Source organism: Colletotrichum spaethianum (assembly GCF_022836535.1).
Source record: "Colletotrichum spaethianum MAFF 239500 DNA, contig21, whole genome shotgun sequence".
Lineage (NCBI taxonomy): Eukaryota > Fungi > Ascomycota > Sordariomycetes > Glomerellales > Glomerellaceae > Colletotrichum > Colletotrichum spaethianum.
The window spans coordinates 458,355-475,078 of NW_026054791.1; the positions used below are offsets into that span (position 1 = coordinate 458,355).

At 57.0% G+C, this 16,724-nt stretch overlaps 2 protein-coding genes across 2 annotated transcripts; one reads left to right on the plus strand and one right to left on the minus strand.

Annotated features, from left to right (window-relative positions):
* Positions 1–1,118: 1,118 nt before the first annotated feature.
* On the minus strand, positions 1,119–2,203 carry ColSpa_08087 (regulator of cytoskeleton and endocytosis RVS167; the record flags this gene model as incomplete). The annotated part of the gene is made up of 2 exons (XM_049274299.1): positions 1,119–1,606; positions 1,783–2,203. The coding sequence occupies 2 exons, from the start codon at positions 2,201–2,203 to the stop codon at positions 1,119–1,121; spliced, it is 909 nt and encodes a 302-aa protein (XP_049130256.1).
* An 11,876-nt stretch (positions 2,204–14,079) lies between these two features.
* ColSpa_08088 (uncharacterized protein) lies at positions 14,080–15,777 on the plus strand (the record flags this gene model as incomplete). Its single annotated transcript, XM_049274300.1, has 1 exon — positions 14,080–15,777. One exon carries the CDS (start codon positions 14,080–14,082, stop codon positions 15,775–15,777), a length of 1,698 nt encoding a protein of 565 aa, XP_049130257.1.
* Between the last annotated feature and the right edge of the window lie 947 nt (positions 15,778–16,724).

A 16,724-nucleotide genomic window follows, 5' to 3' on the forward strand; every position in this document is an offset into this window, starting at 1 on the left:
TCGTTTGTAGGAACCACTTTAATTCTCCGATCTGGGAAAACCGGGACCGAAGGCAAAGAGAAGAGAAGGAAAAGAGAGGGAGGGGAAAGGGGAGGTGGTACAGGGTCGCATATGCTCTGTATGTATATGTACATGACACACGAGCGGGTTGCCACGTCGGTTGTGCAGATGCAGACGATAGGCGACGACGGACGACAGGTGGCCGGATGGGCGTGTGCAGGACTCTGGGTTCGTTGGGTTCGCCTGCTTTGTTCCTACTCTGCCGTCTGCTGCTACTACTGCGCATCCTAGCGATGTCGGACATCACTAGCTGCGTCTCCAACTCCCCCCTCTCGTACCTGCTCTCGCATGTCCCACGATGATTGCAAAAAAGGGGGTTGCGGGCACTCTGCAGCGCAAGCGCAACCCAGAGCTGAGACGTTGAAGGCATTGGTGCCCAAAACCAGAAGAATTGGCAGCCTCTCTCCTCCCCCTCCCAATCGCCACCTGAATCAGTGTAAAGTGAGGCGAACCTCGTGCATGCAGCAGTTCCATGTACAGTACGGGGTGCATATGACCAAAACTCGAATAGGAGTCGGGACATGAGTCAACGTTCTTCATCGAGACAACAAGAGTGCGCGGAAGGAAGGAGAAGAAGAAGAAAATTATCGTGAACCGCAGGAAGCGCAACCCAAACACGGTGATTGTGTGCTTCGGCCAAGCCATTGATGCGCGTTTGCTAGGATCTTCAAACGGAGGGGGGGGGACCGCCTCGCGAAGTCGAGCCTCGGGGGCCCGTCACGATACGGAGCAGCCCAGCACTTCCAGCAAACACACGCCACCATGGAGCGCGGCAAACACGGTGAAGGGAAAAAGAGCGGTGTCATGTGCTTCATTCATCGTCATCAACGCATCTCACTATCGTCGTGATCGTCCTCGTCCTCGTCCTCGTCCATTGCCCACGCCCGAAGGGGGGCGACGCCATCAACCTCCTCGTCAACACCCCCTCTTCTTCACGAACACGTCTCCGTCACAGGGTGGCATTGTGAGAACGAACCTTCGTATCAGACCCTTCCCGCGTAACACCCCTCCCCTTCCCCCTCCCCCCTTTCCCTCATCGTGACCCCGTCAGAGACCACTTAGAGCTTGAACTCAAACGGCTCCAGGCCCCTGGCCCCGACATCGACGCGGAACAGCGCGCCACCAAGCTCCCGCTGCTCCTCGGTGCCCTCGCCCTCGCCGAGCTGCGCCGTCGTGATGAAGAGCTCCGTCCCGACGAACTGCACGCACGAGGTGGCCAGCGTCGGGACCTTGACCTCGCCGACGAGCTCGCCGGCGGGCGAGATCTTGAGGACCCGGCCCTCGTTGTAGACGGCATGCCAGAGGTTGCCCTCGGTGTCGACACGGAAGCCGTCGGGCTCGCCGGCGCCGTCATGCGTGTAGAAGACGCGCCTGTTGGAGAGCGCGCCGTCCGTGGGGCTATAGTCCCACGCGTACACCTTGCGGTCCGTCGAGTGCGTGAAGTACATGGTCTTGTTGTCCGGGGACCAGCCGACAGAGTTGGGGATCAGGAGGTCCTTGAGCACCTCTTCCTTGCCCGATGTACCGTCGAAGCGGTGCAGGGCGCCTGCGGTTTGCGGGAGTTAGCATGTTTCTGCAGGGGGCGGCGGGGGGAGGTTCTCTTCGGGACCGTGTTGGTTTGGGAACGGGATGTGCATGTGATGCGGTGAAGGGGTTGGTGAGATCGTGAGCGAGCGACAAGGGTCGTCATTGACCGACAAACCCAGAGGCAAGGAGCCGTACCTTCAACCTGGAATGCGCCCTGTCCGAAGTCCGTCATGGTACCGAGCCAGAACCGTCCATGAGGGTCGACGGCGCCGTCGTTGGTTCTGAGCCTCTCGTTGTCCTTATCGTGCAGCTTGGAGATGTACTCGTACTTGCCCGACTGGACGTCGAGCACGGCGACGCCGTACTTGAGACCGACCAGGATCTTGTCCTTGGGGTCGACACCCGCAATGTCGGCCGTCACACCGACAGGGACGTCGAGCTGCACCGTCCGCAGCGACTTCGGGCCTCGGTCCAGGTTGACGAAGTGGACCTGCTTCTTCTTGATGTCGACGAAGCGCAAGACGTTGGCCGCCTTTTCGTAGTAGGGGCCCTCGCCCAGCCCGCAGTGCAGGTTGAGGTAGGGCCTCTCAGCCGTCCACGTTTGTAGGGGTGCCATTGTTTGAGTTTCCTTTTGTCTTGCGCAATTCGGATCCTGGAAACGTTCGGGTCGTTGAGATGTACCTCTTCTAGAGTTATGGTCAATGAGGGGATTTCGCGATGAGAGATGGCCCAGAATTGCCCGGGATGCCTCTGTTGCCTTGCGTCTCGCTCAGCAATTAACCGAAGGAACCCCGACAAAACCACTTTCTCGGCTCGGTTCGTCAGTAGGCGGTCCGGAAAAATGTGGCTTCCTGGAGGAAGTAGACGCCAGGGCAGCGTCAGTCAAGAAAACATTGGGCGATGCAGGATATACGTTCAGTCTCAACAACTCGGCGATGGTTTGCATGTGGTCGCTCACTCCACTTGGGACGCTATCTGGCTGTCGTGTCGCTCCGAGATTGACGGAGCTTCTGCATTCGCATCCTAAACTGTCAAGCAATGTCCACGGAACACGGGCCGCCTAGCCTCGATCCCGCGCGCCAGATATCGGTTCTTACATGAAATAGGACTTCAAGTCGAGAGAATCATAAGCGTGCTTCACATGGGCTGCTTGTGGTAAAGCGACGGCAGTGTTTTGCCTTGCATGCAGTGAATCGGTTCTTTGGACAACGACAAGATTGCGAGAAAGGGGGTATCCGGTTCAATCGACGACAAGCCAATTCCTGGCCAAAATTTCCTGACGCTTGATTGCCAAGCGTGCAGCAAACGACTGCGGTGCTTACCCTTGTTTGTTCGGCAGGACACAACTCGCCTGCCTTGCTGAGAAAAATGGCCGGTAGGAACCCTTGACAGGTTGTAAACCCCCCTTCGAGCGAACCAACAGAATCGCAAACTCTCGCACCCACGCGTGTTGCGGGCTTTAGGGGGAGTGGGTTGGAAGCGCCATATTTGTGTCAACTCAGCGCCATTTCGGGCCTCCGGGGAACGTTGGTGCATGTCCCGGGGGCGGCGGCGCGGAACTGAGATGCCAGATCGCCGTGGACTCTTCTGCATCGGCCAGCGTCCGCCCGAATGGGATGAGACGAGACCAGACAAATCAGTCGACACTGGGGGCGACGAACCCTTTCGTCCTTGCTAGGGTTAGGCGGTCAAGCCAACGGCTCTCATCTGAACGGTCCCACGTCTGAACCGTTCATTTCACGTGCCGAGACGCCCCTGCGAGTAATGTTTTGTCGTCTTCGGGGGAGGGGGAGGGGGAAGGGAGGACCTCCGAGACTCTTACCTCACCTCGGCTCCGTTGCGAGTGGCCAATCTCAAAACAAGCGAGTGTCGGCTGGCTTCGAACGGCGGGAGGTTTCTCTTTTCGAACACGAAAGCGCTAGGGGGTTGAGGTTGCGAGAGGCTCGTCTCCTAATCCGAAGTGGTCTCGGTACACACTATCGTGCACGGGAACCAGGAATTCGTGGCCCAGCCCAAGCCAGTTCAAGGCTGTGCAGCGGTCGCCCTCGATCGAGATGTTCCATCACCAAGGGGATCAGACACATGATCGCCCACAACCCGGGGCAGGTCGCCTCTGCAGATTTCCCGAACGAGCGATCGCAACGAGGGGCCCATCCTGTAGTTCGCTCATGAGCTGCGCATTTTGGGCGGCGTTGCGGGTCAGACGGGAAACGGTATAGCAATTCTGTCCACGTACCGTAGTTTCTGAGATGGAGTGGGAACGAGTGGCGCGCCGAGGGGATGAAAGACTCCCCCAAAGGGTAGGTGTGTGCATTGCTCACCGGGTTGCATTGGATTGGATGTGATGTGATGGGAGCTCCGTTGTCCTGCTGTCGCAAGCTTCACCAGTGACGTTGGAATGCCAAATGCAGGCCTGTTCATGTTGGGCGCCTATGTACGGACATCGTCAGCCCAAAGAACAAAAAAAAAACCATTCACCACATACACACCCCAAGGCTTCCTCTTTTCCCGCCCCAAACGGCTGGCTGCATAGGACCTGCACGGGTCACCCGCTGGCGGCGTGCTGATCACCAGGCGGCTCCCGTTGCCCATCGACGACTTCTGTTTCCGAGGCTTTGCTCGGGGAGGGAGGGGCAGAGAGGGAGGGAGGGAGAGAGGTGGGCTGGGCGCATGAACTGTGCGGCCCGTGTCAGCACCGTTGTTAGTTGCAGCTGCAGATGCATGCCATTCTCACATCAGGTATCCTTCTGGTCGTTACGGATACTACCCGCCCGCCATATGGGTATGGTCACGGGCTTCCCTGGCCGCCGTCATCACCCGCGTCGCTCGTCAAGGTAGCATCCGTCTCCCTTGCTAGAGGGAGCTGCTCATTTGCCGTTTCGCGAGATTCGACGCATCTCTTTGTGGGCACTGCCCCCAGGTGCAGTGATCGGCGGTGCAGCCTGCTCAAACTTCACCCCAAGTTTCTTATTGTGAAGTTTCTCGTGTGCGACACTAACGACACCGGCTGGCTCGAGTGACGGTGGTTATTGGACGCGTCTTGGCTAGCTAATTGGAAGACCAAACTGTTAGGGACGGGCCGGACAGCGAACACAGGCAGGGAACAGGCCTGGTTCTCTCTGCATCGAGCTGATGTGACCAGTCGTGGGCGAGGAGTAAGTAGTGATGGCGCTTGAGCGACAGCTCCGGAAAGAAAACAGAATGGCAAGCTGCCCTCTGGCCATCAACCGCCAAACATAGGGTGTCTTAAATTTCTTCGTTAGCTGGACATCCGCGTGCCGCTCACAACCCTTGCACGGAATCGCGCAATGCACTCCGCAGCTCTCAGCTGTAGGTAGTATGCGATGCATTTGCCCGGTCACGAAATGTTCTTCGTGTCCTGGCCAGCTGTTTTGGGGCCGATCGTCATAATATCGGCTTACTCTTGTCGTTGCAGATGTCTCAGTTGTCTTATTAATTGTGAACTCGGCCCTTCGGTGGGGTTCATCTCGCAACTTCATGATCCAATATCAGCGCGTAATTGATGCTGGGGTTCCCACATTCGTCCCGCGCTCTCAAGCCATGCATCACATAACCGGTCAAACTCTGTCGTGGCCTTGAGGTCATGAACAGTGCGAGACGCTGAGTGATTCCGACAAGCTGATAGTGACCTGCATGACGCCGTCAGAGACCGCAAAAGTTTGGTCCCCAAGGTTGACCGAGACAGGCCACGATAGACTCTGCAGTTGCTTGGGGTCCGTAGCGATACCCATGATGGTGGTCGGTGATGTAAGCTCCTCGCACACTCTCTTGGGTCTAGTTCCCAAACGGCCAAGTTTGACTCTGTGTCAAGGATCGTGATGTAAGACGTATCACCTATAGGGCATAATAGCAGACTCTCTCCTGTCTCCTCATATCGAGTTTGCTATTATGCCGCAAACTTTGCCGCCGGAGTCTGGAGCGATGAGTGTCAAACGAAAACTACCCCGGAGCGTGGCCTCGTGGCCGAACCGACGTTGCATCCATTTATGTGCATGGGAGTGTTGCAACAAGGTGCGATGAGATGAGTGTGCCCGTTCGTCTTGATTTCAGGAGGCACGCTATCCCAGCCCTTATGGTGTTTGCCTTGGCCCTGCGGGTTCTTCGAGGAGCATCCATGCAGACTCCGCGGTATCATGGTGTAACATTGCGGAAGTTGATTAAATTTGAGCCTCGCGACAGGTGTGAAGGTAATCTTGCGACCTGGCAGGGTCCCCTTTAGCCGGGGCTTTGCGCCTTGCCGTGCGCGCAGCGCCGTCTCGCTCTCAAGTCTGGCGCAGCGGCTGCCAGAACATCGCCGGCGCGCGTGTAACGCACCACATATGTCGTTGACCCCGGAGGTTCGGCTTCTTCTCACTCAAGACGCGGAACGATCGGGGAGCTCTCGGTGCGTCAGGCGTCCGTGGTTCGAGGTGAGGCTGGAGGCTGCTGCGTCCCCCTCTTTGTCGCGCCGGCGGCACCTGTTCATCAGACGTGCGCAACACATGCTTTGGTCAGCCTAGGGCAAGGTCCCGTCCCTGGCGAACAGAGTTTCGTCTGGCGACATGGGCCAGCGCGTCCATAACCCAGAATCAGCCCAATGGGAGGCCGTGGATCGCGTGCCAGATTCCAGGAGCCAGGTCGAGACAGGACAAAGCCGAAGGACACCCCCCTGCTCAATTGCGTATGGTCGTGCTGTTCTTTCGCGGAAGCGCAAAAAGTCCCGGAGAGCTACGTCGATGGAATGATTGCGGCTATCCACTCTATTGGAACGATTCATTTAGCGAGGCGGGTTAGTGAGCCTGTTGACCGCTGGAAGCCACAAGTGCCTTGGGAAGATTCACGCAAAACGCCCTGTTTACCTACTGTTCTCGCAGGCCAACGGACTAGTGCTTTCGTCAACTAGCTTACTCTGTAGCGCGGTGCCGTCTTGTTTCGTCTGGAACGGAGGGGATGTACATTGTACTGGCCCTGTCCTTGAATACACTACCGCAAGTGATGGACACAGGTAGTCAGGGGCCGCGTATTGGGCCGCAGATGGCATTTCCTTTCTTCTGGGGCCTTGCATACAGCTCATGCAGGCGGCATGGTGCATGTACAACGACACGTCCCGCGAGTGGTGCTGTGCGCCGTTGACTGGGGTCACCAGGAATCTGATATCATCTATAATGATGGTAGGCAGGGAGTGATATCATGACGACCAGCGCCAGCCTACTCTGAACAACAATCAAAGACTGACCTCGTCCGGTTTCGAGACGGGTTGGAGGGGTCTGCGTTCCCTATTTGATGAGTTGCAAGCCCGGTGTTTGGGCAGTCGGCCAAGCAGCCGCAGCGGGAGTGGGCCGCGACCAGAACGGAAAGAAGAAGCAAAGGCCAAATGTGAAGAATGATCTCCTCAGAGGCAACGATAGACGACAATACGAAGAAGAAATGAGGCAGCGTGAAAAGGCGTGGATGGGAGACCATTGAGGGTGGAGATGGTGCGAATGGAGGGGAAGTGAGGAGGGTCTTTCAAGTGAATCTCAATCCTTTTCAGAATGCCAATGTCCCTCCGCCGGCCGCCCCCATGCCGTGAAGAGTGACCGTGCGACGGGCAGCTGGAGCTAGAACCAGTGCCCGCTGGCCGGTCATGGACTCATGGTGCATGTAGTACACCGTAGTTGGCGTCGGCTCACTGGAGCCCATCGGGCAGGCAAGGGAAGGGGGGCCTGGTTGCCATGGGTGGTTATTTCAGTTCGTAAGGTTGGTGGCAGGGAATATTACATCGAAATCGATAGTGGTGTGGGGAAAGCGGTAGAGATGAAGCAAAACGAAACAATGAGCCAGCGACCTTGTACTCTATGTTATGAATGCACATTAGCATGCTGGGGTATAGTAGGCAGAGCGTCGATTGTCTGCTTTTTGCGGCAATGTCGTGTCCAACCACGAGCGGGTGTTGTTGTTGGAGCTTCTCAGCCATGGCCCAGCGCACACTCTCGGGGACTCTCGAGGTCTGACAGCGGTTGATGAGGTACTCGGCGATGCGTTACCGAAGTAAGCATCCCGTCCACAGTGGGCTGAGATGCACGCAAGATGTGGCCATCTCTGCTGGTGGCCCACCGATGGGGGCGTGTCTTCGCTGCCACGTCCCAACGAGTCCTTTTGTCCGACATCGATCCAGTAGGAGCGACCGTGGCTGCGCGGGAATGGTGTTCCAGGAGGTCGGGAGGCAGGGCTTGCATGGCATGGCATGGCATGGTCTGGACGAGGATCTTGAGATGATGCAGCGGGAGGGATCAGAAGAAGGTGGTGAGCACCCATGGCATGGCCAGCCCGCTCAGGCAGACCAAACCCACCCGCTTCGATGTGATGCGTGCAATAAGTTTCCATGAAGCGCATGTGTGGATGCGGCGTGCGTCTTAGTGTGGATCTCAACAGACCATCGGTCTGCTAGCTTGCACGGTTTGGGGGGTTAAACTTTGCACGTCAACTGACCGCCTTTGACGGTCACGGAACGGAAATGCCTGTATCTGTAGGGCTAACATGGAGCGACTCATGGTAGAGGGTAAGGTTGGACTGCTCGACTCTGAAAAGACGATGGACGGCGACTCAGGTGACTGTTGCGCCCGCGGACTTTGAGGGGATCCCGGCGAGGGACTGCGGGAACAAGAGAAGGCGGGCATGTCAGCGAGGCGGGGGAGTGTTGGACAAATTGAGGCGGACCAGAAGCATGTTTGTGCCCGTTGAGCGCCAACTGCACCGCTGTGCTGTCAAGGAGTCGTTGGTGCATGAGACCTGTCATGGTCTTTCGTCGAGCTGCGTGCGTGCGTGGCATCAAACTTAGTGCCCCCAAACTCCGAGGCGGACGGGGGATATGTGACAAGTCGATTTCCGATGAGTCTGAAGCACGCTGGCCATCCGGATCCAGATCGTCGCCGCGGACAGGAGCCACTGTATCCGTAGTGTTTGGTATGTTGTACACCTGCTGCGGAAGGGATGGATGAGACGCGATCGACTTTGACAAGTCCCGGTCGTCTTCTCGAAAAGACGGTGACGGTGACGTTAGAGCAGGCCAGGGGCAGTTCCCGTGTTCCGCGAGAGGAGAATGAGGAGCCAAAAACGTGTGTTGGAGGTGCGGCCGGGGTGGCATGGGCTAAGACGGCAGGGATTCAGCTATACCTGTACGTAGTGTGTAGTGTATGTAGGTGCTTCTTAGCCCAGCTGCTCATGGGCCCGGCAAGCTCGTCGCAGCCAGCGGTGGAGAGGAAGGCAGGGAGCCCAGAAGAACGCAAGTTCGAGAAGAGGGAGAAGTTTCCGTTGAGGATACCTCTAGCACACAAGTGGACCGAGGGGCCCAGAAGAGGGAAAGAGGGTTGGCGAAGGGTGATGTGTCAGGGACAGGGGAACAAAAGAACGGTGGATGCGTCATGGGTGCCCAACGTCCAGATGGTCCATGTGCAAGTGCCACTCGCTCGTAAGGTACGAGAGGGGATGGATGGATGCGATGTGGTTTGCTTGCTTTATTGTGCTGTGCTGTGCATCGCATCGCATCGCATCGCGTAGTGCATGACCGGGCTGGCTTGGGCCGTCTTGCAACGGTAGTGGTGTTCGTTCCTTCCGAGTAAGGATGGGCGGGTTAGGCTCTGCCTTGACCTCCCGTCTTGCTTCTGCTAGTGAAGCGAGCATGGGATGCCGTTCTAAGACATGGCAAGCCGCGGCAGTAGAAAGTCAGGCAATGGCGTGGTCTGGCTTGGCCGTTGGAGGTGAGGCGAAGGAGCTGAAGGTTCATGGCGTCGACCATGGGATGAGGGAGGGGGCACATATGGACACAGTAGGCGAAATATGAGTCGAGGTCACGCCCGGTCCAACGGCAGGTTGGTAGCAATGAGGGGGGTGAGGTGGAAAAGAGAGAGAGAGAGAGAGAGAGAGAGAGAGAGAGAGAGAGAGAGAGAGAGAGAGAGTGTGTGTGTGTGTGTGTGTGTGTGTGTAGTATGGGCGCGGACGGGGAGATGAGAGAACACGGCGTTGATCAAAGGACCAGGAAGCCATTCATGTACAGAGAGAGGTATGGCGTTGGCGATGAATGAAGGCGGCACAGCACAGCACTCCGCCGCCACCACTGCCATTACTCAGTTAGCCTTCTTATCCTCTTTCGTCCGTTCATTTCCCTCCCGCCCCCAACTCCAATTCGCTTCATCCTAGTTTTGCCCTACGCCGTGATGCTTGCAAGCTTTGCCGGTGGCCCCCTCCAAGGAAATTCCGTCATCAAATAAACTTCCTTAATCCACGGCACTGCTTCCTACCCATCTAAAGAACAAAACACCCCCTAAGTCGTCCCCTCTCGACTCGAGAACGGATACTGGTGCGGAGAACGTCACGCCCGCCCAAGCCCTCGGAAGGGAAGGGTCCAAGGACGCACGGCACCCAACCAGAGCTGAAGCCAGCTCTTTTGGTGTCGCCAATGACTTGAGTTTCGGATTGTTAGACTGCTTAGGCTTTGGTCCAGTTCCGGACACACACTATCGGCATTGGTTTCCGCCCATTGCCCCCAGACCTCGGGCGATACAGCGTTGTTCCCCAACCCTTTTCGAGCAAGAGACAGGCAGAGAGAGAAAGATGGCTGCCGCCAATGGCGTTGGGCCGAATCTCGCTTCGGGCCCTGTTCAGCTTCTGTGCCGGGGAGCTCAAGCCAAGTGAGATGAGCGAGTGCCCTGGGCTTCGAGGTGCGGATACATGTCGCGACGATGAGGTCAATGTATCCGTAGCCCACCTCAGGTGAGTGAGAGCAAATTGAGAAAAGGGCAGCGATTACTCTGGACCCCATGGCAGGAAGCAACGAATGCACATTCCAGATACCAAGTGCCTGGCAGCGCTCCTCTTTCTTCTGCACGGTGTGGCACCAGAAACATACATACATACATAAACTACATACATGCTGATGGGTGCGCTAGGTAGAGGTACTCCGCAGCGCCGAAGCTGCATGTACCGCAAAGCCCAAACCGCGGGTCTCAGTACTTAGACAGCATGGGGGTCTGACGTACCGCCTGCTACGGCATCCCGCTTCATGTCAAGCTCCGCTATTGTTTCTTCATACTTACCTGCTGCTTGGTTCCTCCAGCTCCCTTTTCTCTATCCCCATATGGGTTAATTACCAAGCCATGTCAGTCACGACAGAGTACCGTCCCTCTTGTCCTGTTTCCCACCTGCACACAACCGCCCGGCAGCCACCGGCTCTGTCGACGACGAGCGATCCTCACGACGTGAAACATCTGACTCAGAACATAACTTCTTTCGACCTCTCGCCATCGAGTCAACGGGTACTTGTGCTTGACAACATGCGGCCCAAATTATCTGCACACTCGTTGCGTGCAACAGAGATCGGGCCTCGCATGTCAAGCACCCGAGTCTTTCGTCGGTCCAACGAGACGGCTTCTGGCCCTTGTTCTTGACCTCCGTCACCTTGGCCAGGCACATGTGTACACTATGATGCAACCAACACTTGCTGGTTCGTTCATTAAGCCAGCCTGCACAAGTTCGTTGCTCAAAGTTTCCACCCCTCCTCACTCGGCCACCCATGCGAACCAGGGCAGCTTTTAGTTCCGCTTCAGACGGGCATTCCAAACGTCACCGTTGTTCAGATGGAAATTGAATCGACATGGCCCTACCGTTACGCCGAACGCTCCTGGCCCCAACTGTTGCTTCTCTGGCTTTCCGATTCGATATTAGTCCAGGAACTTGTCAATCGACATCCTCGATGCTTAAAGCACCATGAAGACTTGTGCGCTAATACTACTAGCCACCGCGACAGCCTTGGGGTTTCCAGCCCAGCCAGCCAGCCAGCTCCCAGTGCGCCAGTGTTCACCAAGGCTGATGACCCAGCTGGGCTTTTGGGAAAGATACGGATGCGACTGGGGGCCGCCGTTGTCAACCTTCTCATGAATACTGTATACAGTGTGATAGGCTACCGCCGAGATAAATGGATTTGCACAGCAACGGCGATCTGCCCATCCTCTACAACGCCGCCTTGGATCCTACCCGCAGCGGGCAGGCGGCTTTGGGACGAAAAAAAAGTCTTTGGCTGGGATCCGTGGACCTGGACGTTCCACGTTCCTCGCCCACACCGCACTCCGGATACAGCCATGGATACAACACGCGCTGCTCTGTACCTTGTCGACTCGCCCACCTCACCTTGGTCTCCACGAACCACGCTAGCCGGCAAGTGGCCTAGTGGCTAAGTAGCTTCCATGAGCCTGGTCCAAGGACGCCGTCTTCACCACCCATACATACAACACCTTTCCCTTGTTCTCCGGGGACGAGCGTAGGGACCCCCGAAACCCGGCCGGTTTGGATTTTCGTCCCTCCCACGCTCCACTGATTGAGATGAGGGAAACGCCCAGCAGCGTCCCGCGTCTGTCTCCTCCTCAGCCTGCCAAAGTCGGTCAGAAGGGTGATGTTGGAGGGGAGCTCCCCGATTCCTGCATCATGCACTAGGACCCCTTCCTGGGGCGTAAGAGCAATCCCTCGTCTCTATTTAGGCATATCTGACTGTTGCTGACAACGGTCGTCAGTGCCTCATACACCCACACGCGAACCCATCCGTGTGAGATGGCGAGGCACGCACGTAATGAGCATCGCGGAGTGCCACAAGTGCCACCATCCCTGCCATCCACGGAGATTCCCTAACGCAATAACGGTTGCGGAGCGCATCGTCATCTCGCTGTACCTTTGTTCATGACAGACCGCACCCGCATCGTCTCGGCCGAGCATACTTGGTGTGTTTGCGTCCCGTCATTGCTGGGAAGACCGAGGCACCACGAGCAAGCACCATCACAGTGCCTTCGCTGCCGTTCCGGAATGGCTCATCAGTCGAGAGCTTTTAGCTCTGTGCGTTAGGCACGGCTAACCCTCCTCGAAAAAGGTATTTCTGCATGGCATGTCACAAGAAGCAAAAAAACAAAAGGCAAACTTCCCAAGTCAAAGCCAAGGCACGCAAACAAGACAGCGAGACCGTCGGTACCGTGGTGTCAGCAAGGGTCTTGTACCGTGACTTGTCTTTGGACCCGAACGAGAGCCACCGGTCGACTAAGCCCTGTCATTGTCTGAGCACCTTCTGGCGCCGAGACTGGGGATACCCCCCTGGGTGTTTCTCATCTTCCCATGCACCCCGGCCAGCCAAACTTCCACCACAACCCAACAGCTTCAACCTGTATCCATATCCATGTCACCGTTCATCCTCCTCTTCCTCCTCTTCCTCCTCCTTCTCCTCCACCAGCACACCCCCATGCATCTTAAGCTCGTTCGCTCCCCGGCCAGTTGCCAGGGTTCGATAAGAACGCTATGCCGCCATGGGACAACTACGCTAGGGCAGCTCTGAGAAAAAAATCAAATAGACCTGGCTCCTCCCGACCTTGTCTGATAGTCTCTGTCGTGTGATGAAGAACGGTTACATCTGAGCATACCAAACCTACGAGAGTCCTCATCAATCCTTTCTATTCTGCCTTCTCACCCAGTCCAATCCCTTCTTTGGTCACCATACCCTGCCAACGTTTCGTCGACACTCGAGAGAGGACTGCAACCAAATCTGCTACTTCAACAACAGAGCCCGACGACTTATCTCATCTCGACGCTGCTTGGTCCTCGCTCTACAACGGTCATATCGAGTACGCTGACTGACCAAACTGGTTTCGATACGACAGCCTCTTGGCTAAAGCAACTTGTGGTGGAAATTATCGTAAGGCCAGCACGTCTGCCCTGGCTATTTCCAGTAAGTAGATCCAGTCGTCATCTAGTGCCTGAGGTTCCCCTCCGCCATTCATTGCCTGGAAGGCGGTTCGGATGTCTTGAGTGGTCCGTTTCGGCTGCATCTTATTTCACACACCCTGTCACCGCATCTAATCCTGATCAGCACAGCCAGCCTCCACCAACTTCCCACCTCCCACACGGTCTTCCTGTGGCCATCCAAGAACTTCTCCCTGCAACAACATTCCATCGCCATCTTCTTTTGAGGACGTCGACATCAGGGACGCCATCTCGTCTCCATCGACAAAAAGCAACCAGTCTCTCTCCCTCTCTGGAGCAGTCTCCGAGTCCACCCCAGGTGCTAGTCTGATCAAGTCAAATCCATCCAGCACCGGGCTTCTCGAGACCTTCATCGAGCGGCTTCATTTGTGGCCGTCGGCGAAGCTTTCAACCTGAAAACCTAACCCATTTTCACGTCTAGAGCTCGGGACTGTTGGCTTCGACCCAAATAGTCCCACCCAAGCCGGCAACCTGGCGGTCTCAGCAGCAGTCCGGTTTTCTGGGCAACATCCTCAACGTAGCCGCGAGGCTAGGGAGGGCGACAACGCACAGACGAGCTTCCTGACTGCACCCCGACAATCTGGGCCCGACAACACGCAAGCATCCGAGCAGCCGACCTCAGTTCCAGATCCGGACTACCGTTCGGCTTCGAGTACTGGCCAGGACGGCCAATGCCCGGGCCCTCAAGGCTGGGAGAGTGTAGGGGATCAGGTCTCGATGTCACAGAGGGGACCTGCACCTCACACTACCACGCAAGCACCAACGCAGTCACCGCCTCGAGCTCCTTTCAGCTCCCAGCGGAGTCCTCAAGCCCGAGACAGCCCGGGGTCTCAAGATGCTGTCACGACCCCCGCAGCTAGCGAGAGACATCTTTATGGCCCACGATCATTGGGCATCAAGGGACTGATCAACGAAGCGCAATCGGAGGGCTCCGCTGGCGAATCATCACAACCCCGAGGATCCGATGCTCAAACCTCGCCTTTTGGTATGCCTCCGAGGCAGTACGGCACACCTGGCGATCGTCAGTACACATACCAGAGCCACGGTCCTTTGGGGTCCCAGCCCGTCACACCAGCCGGCCATCCGGCAACGACGCCTCTCGGCTACACACCGTCGGAACACAACTCGCCCAAGACCGGTTTCCCCTTTCCCTCCATGGGTGCTCCAAGGCAGATTCTGAGCCCAAGAGAGACCCGCGCTGCGAGTATGAGCCAGGCGAGCATGAGGGGCCACGAGCCACACCAAACCCATTTTATGCCTCCGCGGGCAAAGCGGCCCTACCCGGGCGACGACGGACCCTCGGAGCCTCTTCGTACAGCTGCCGGCCACCCGTTCTCTGGTCCACCGGCCCATGGTCCTCCATCAGCAGGAATGGGGCCGCTGACAACGCCATCACGGACCATGTCCCAGCCCATGATTGGACACATGCCGTCCGGAAATCCCGAACGACCCCAGCTGCCTCCCATGGCACGAGACCCTCACGGCAGGGGACCCGAGTATCCAGGTCAGCCGATGTTGCCTCCCGGCCAAGGTTTCCCTCCCCCACAATCGCCCGGCGTTCCCGTCTGGTCCACCCCTGGCGCCGGAACGTCTCTATACCAAAGCCTGCGGTCTGACGTGACGAAGGCGGAAGGTGGAATGGTAGTCAGACTTCCGGGAGAGGAGGGCGGCATTCTCATACCAGTGGACGTTCACCAGGCCTCGAAACAGGCCGACGAGAAGCGGCAACGAAACGCCGGGGCCTCGGCACGGTTCAGGCAGAGGAAGAAAGAGAGGGATCAGGAACAGATTGCCAACTTGCAAAAGCTGGAGCAGAGGAGTCGCGACCTGGAGGTCAGACTCCGGGACATGACCCAGGAGAGGGACTTTTACAGGGACGAACGGAACCGGCTGCGAGACGTGGTTCTGCGGACGCCGCTTAGCGATATGGCGAACGGGCCTCCGAGCCCAACGTTCTCGAGGAGCGGAGGGTCCATGGCGGAGACTAGTCCGCTAACGCAAGCTCCCATGCTACCCCATCAGTCTCAGCAGCATGGTTACGCATCGAGCGAGGCGTCCTCGGTGGAACGACCGACCCGACGGCGACGAACCGAATCGGCCCAGACGCCCGAGTTTTCGATGCCGTCGTACGGCACTCCTGTTCCACAGGCGGGTAACCTGCCGCCCTTGCAGGCTCCGGCATACGGTATGATGCAGCAGCGGCCCCCATCGACGACACCGGGGGGAGAGAGGTTGCCCCCTCTTCGAGTAATGGAAGGCTCGTACTCTGGACCGGATGCAGGGCCGGGTGCGAGTGCCGGGGGTCCCTTGTACCCCAGTTACACCCGCGTTCCCCACGAGACGGGGTTTGCGAGCAGGATCGCAGGCCCGCCGGGTCATCACGGCCATCATGGTCACGACGGCGGGCCGCGGTAGAAAGCACGACAGAAAGGTGTTCATTGTTTGGGGGGTTTTCTTGTTTTTGGAATTCGACGCGTTTTATCTACATCGACACTCGCTACCAAGTTTATACCCACTTCGTTTCACCGTTCGAACTCGTTGGCGACTATACAAATACAGATTATAATAGGAAAGAAGACAGGGAAACGGGGAGGGGAGAAGCGGTTTTTCAAAATGGGACTTTGGGGCTCGGCTACTTCAAAGAATCGCATAGTTGGGCGACCGACGCACGTGCTTTTTTCTTGTCCATTTATTTCATCTCATGGGTTGTCACAGGAGTTGGCTGCATGGGCACAGATGGGGAGTCTGAAAAGAAACAGTAAACAGCTACAACAGAGAGGGGGGGGGGGGGGGGGGGGGGGGGGGGGGGGCGGTCGTCTAGCCGACTCCTCTCGGACTCGGTCCGACCAAATCAACTTTTCCACAGCGTTGGATTTATGTCTTGATCTATTTTTTGGTTCTTTATTTTTTCATTTTGATTCTTGGTTCATGACTATGAAGACGGAGATGAGGAAGCGGGAGCGAGTCGGAATAGGACCGTTTGGCCGCCACCGATATGCTTTGAGCTAGGTGTTTTGGGTTGTGTCGAGCTTGTACAAAACGTCTTAGTCTAGTGTGTGTCTTTTTTTCCCGGGGTTTTCCCTCTTTTTTTTCAACAAGCCGTTTGTATTGTAGCCACTCTACCCCTCCCCGAAGAGACTGCCCTTGTGGACAGCAAAAGTAGAGACAAGATGGCAGGCTACGTACTCGTATTTGCTAGCTACAGACATCAACTTGACAGACGTGCGTTGGACGCGAAAAAAGCAATAGCGGGTTCGATGTTCGAGCTGACATGACATGGCGGGCTCCTCGGGGCACAACCTTGGCTTTGGTCTTTGGGGGCCAGCGGCGATGACGAGAACATGGCGCAGAGCCCATGGCGT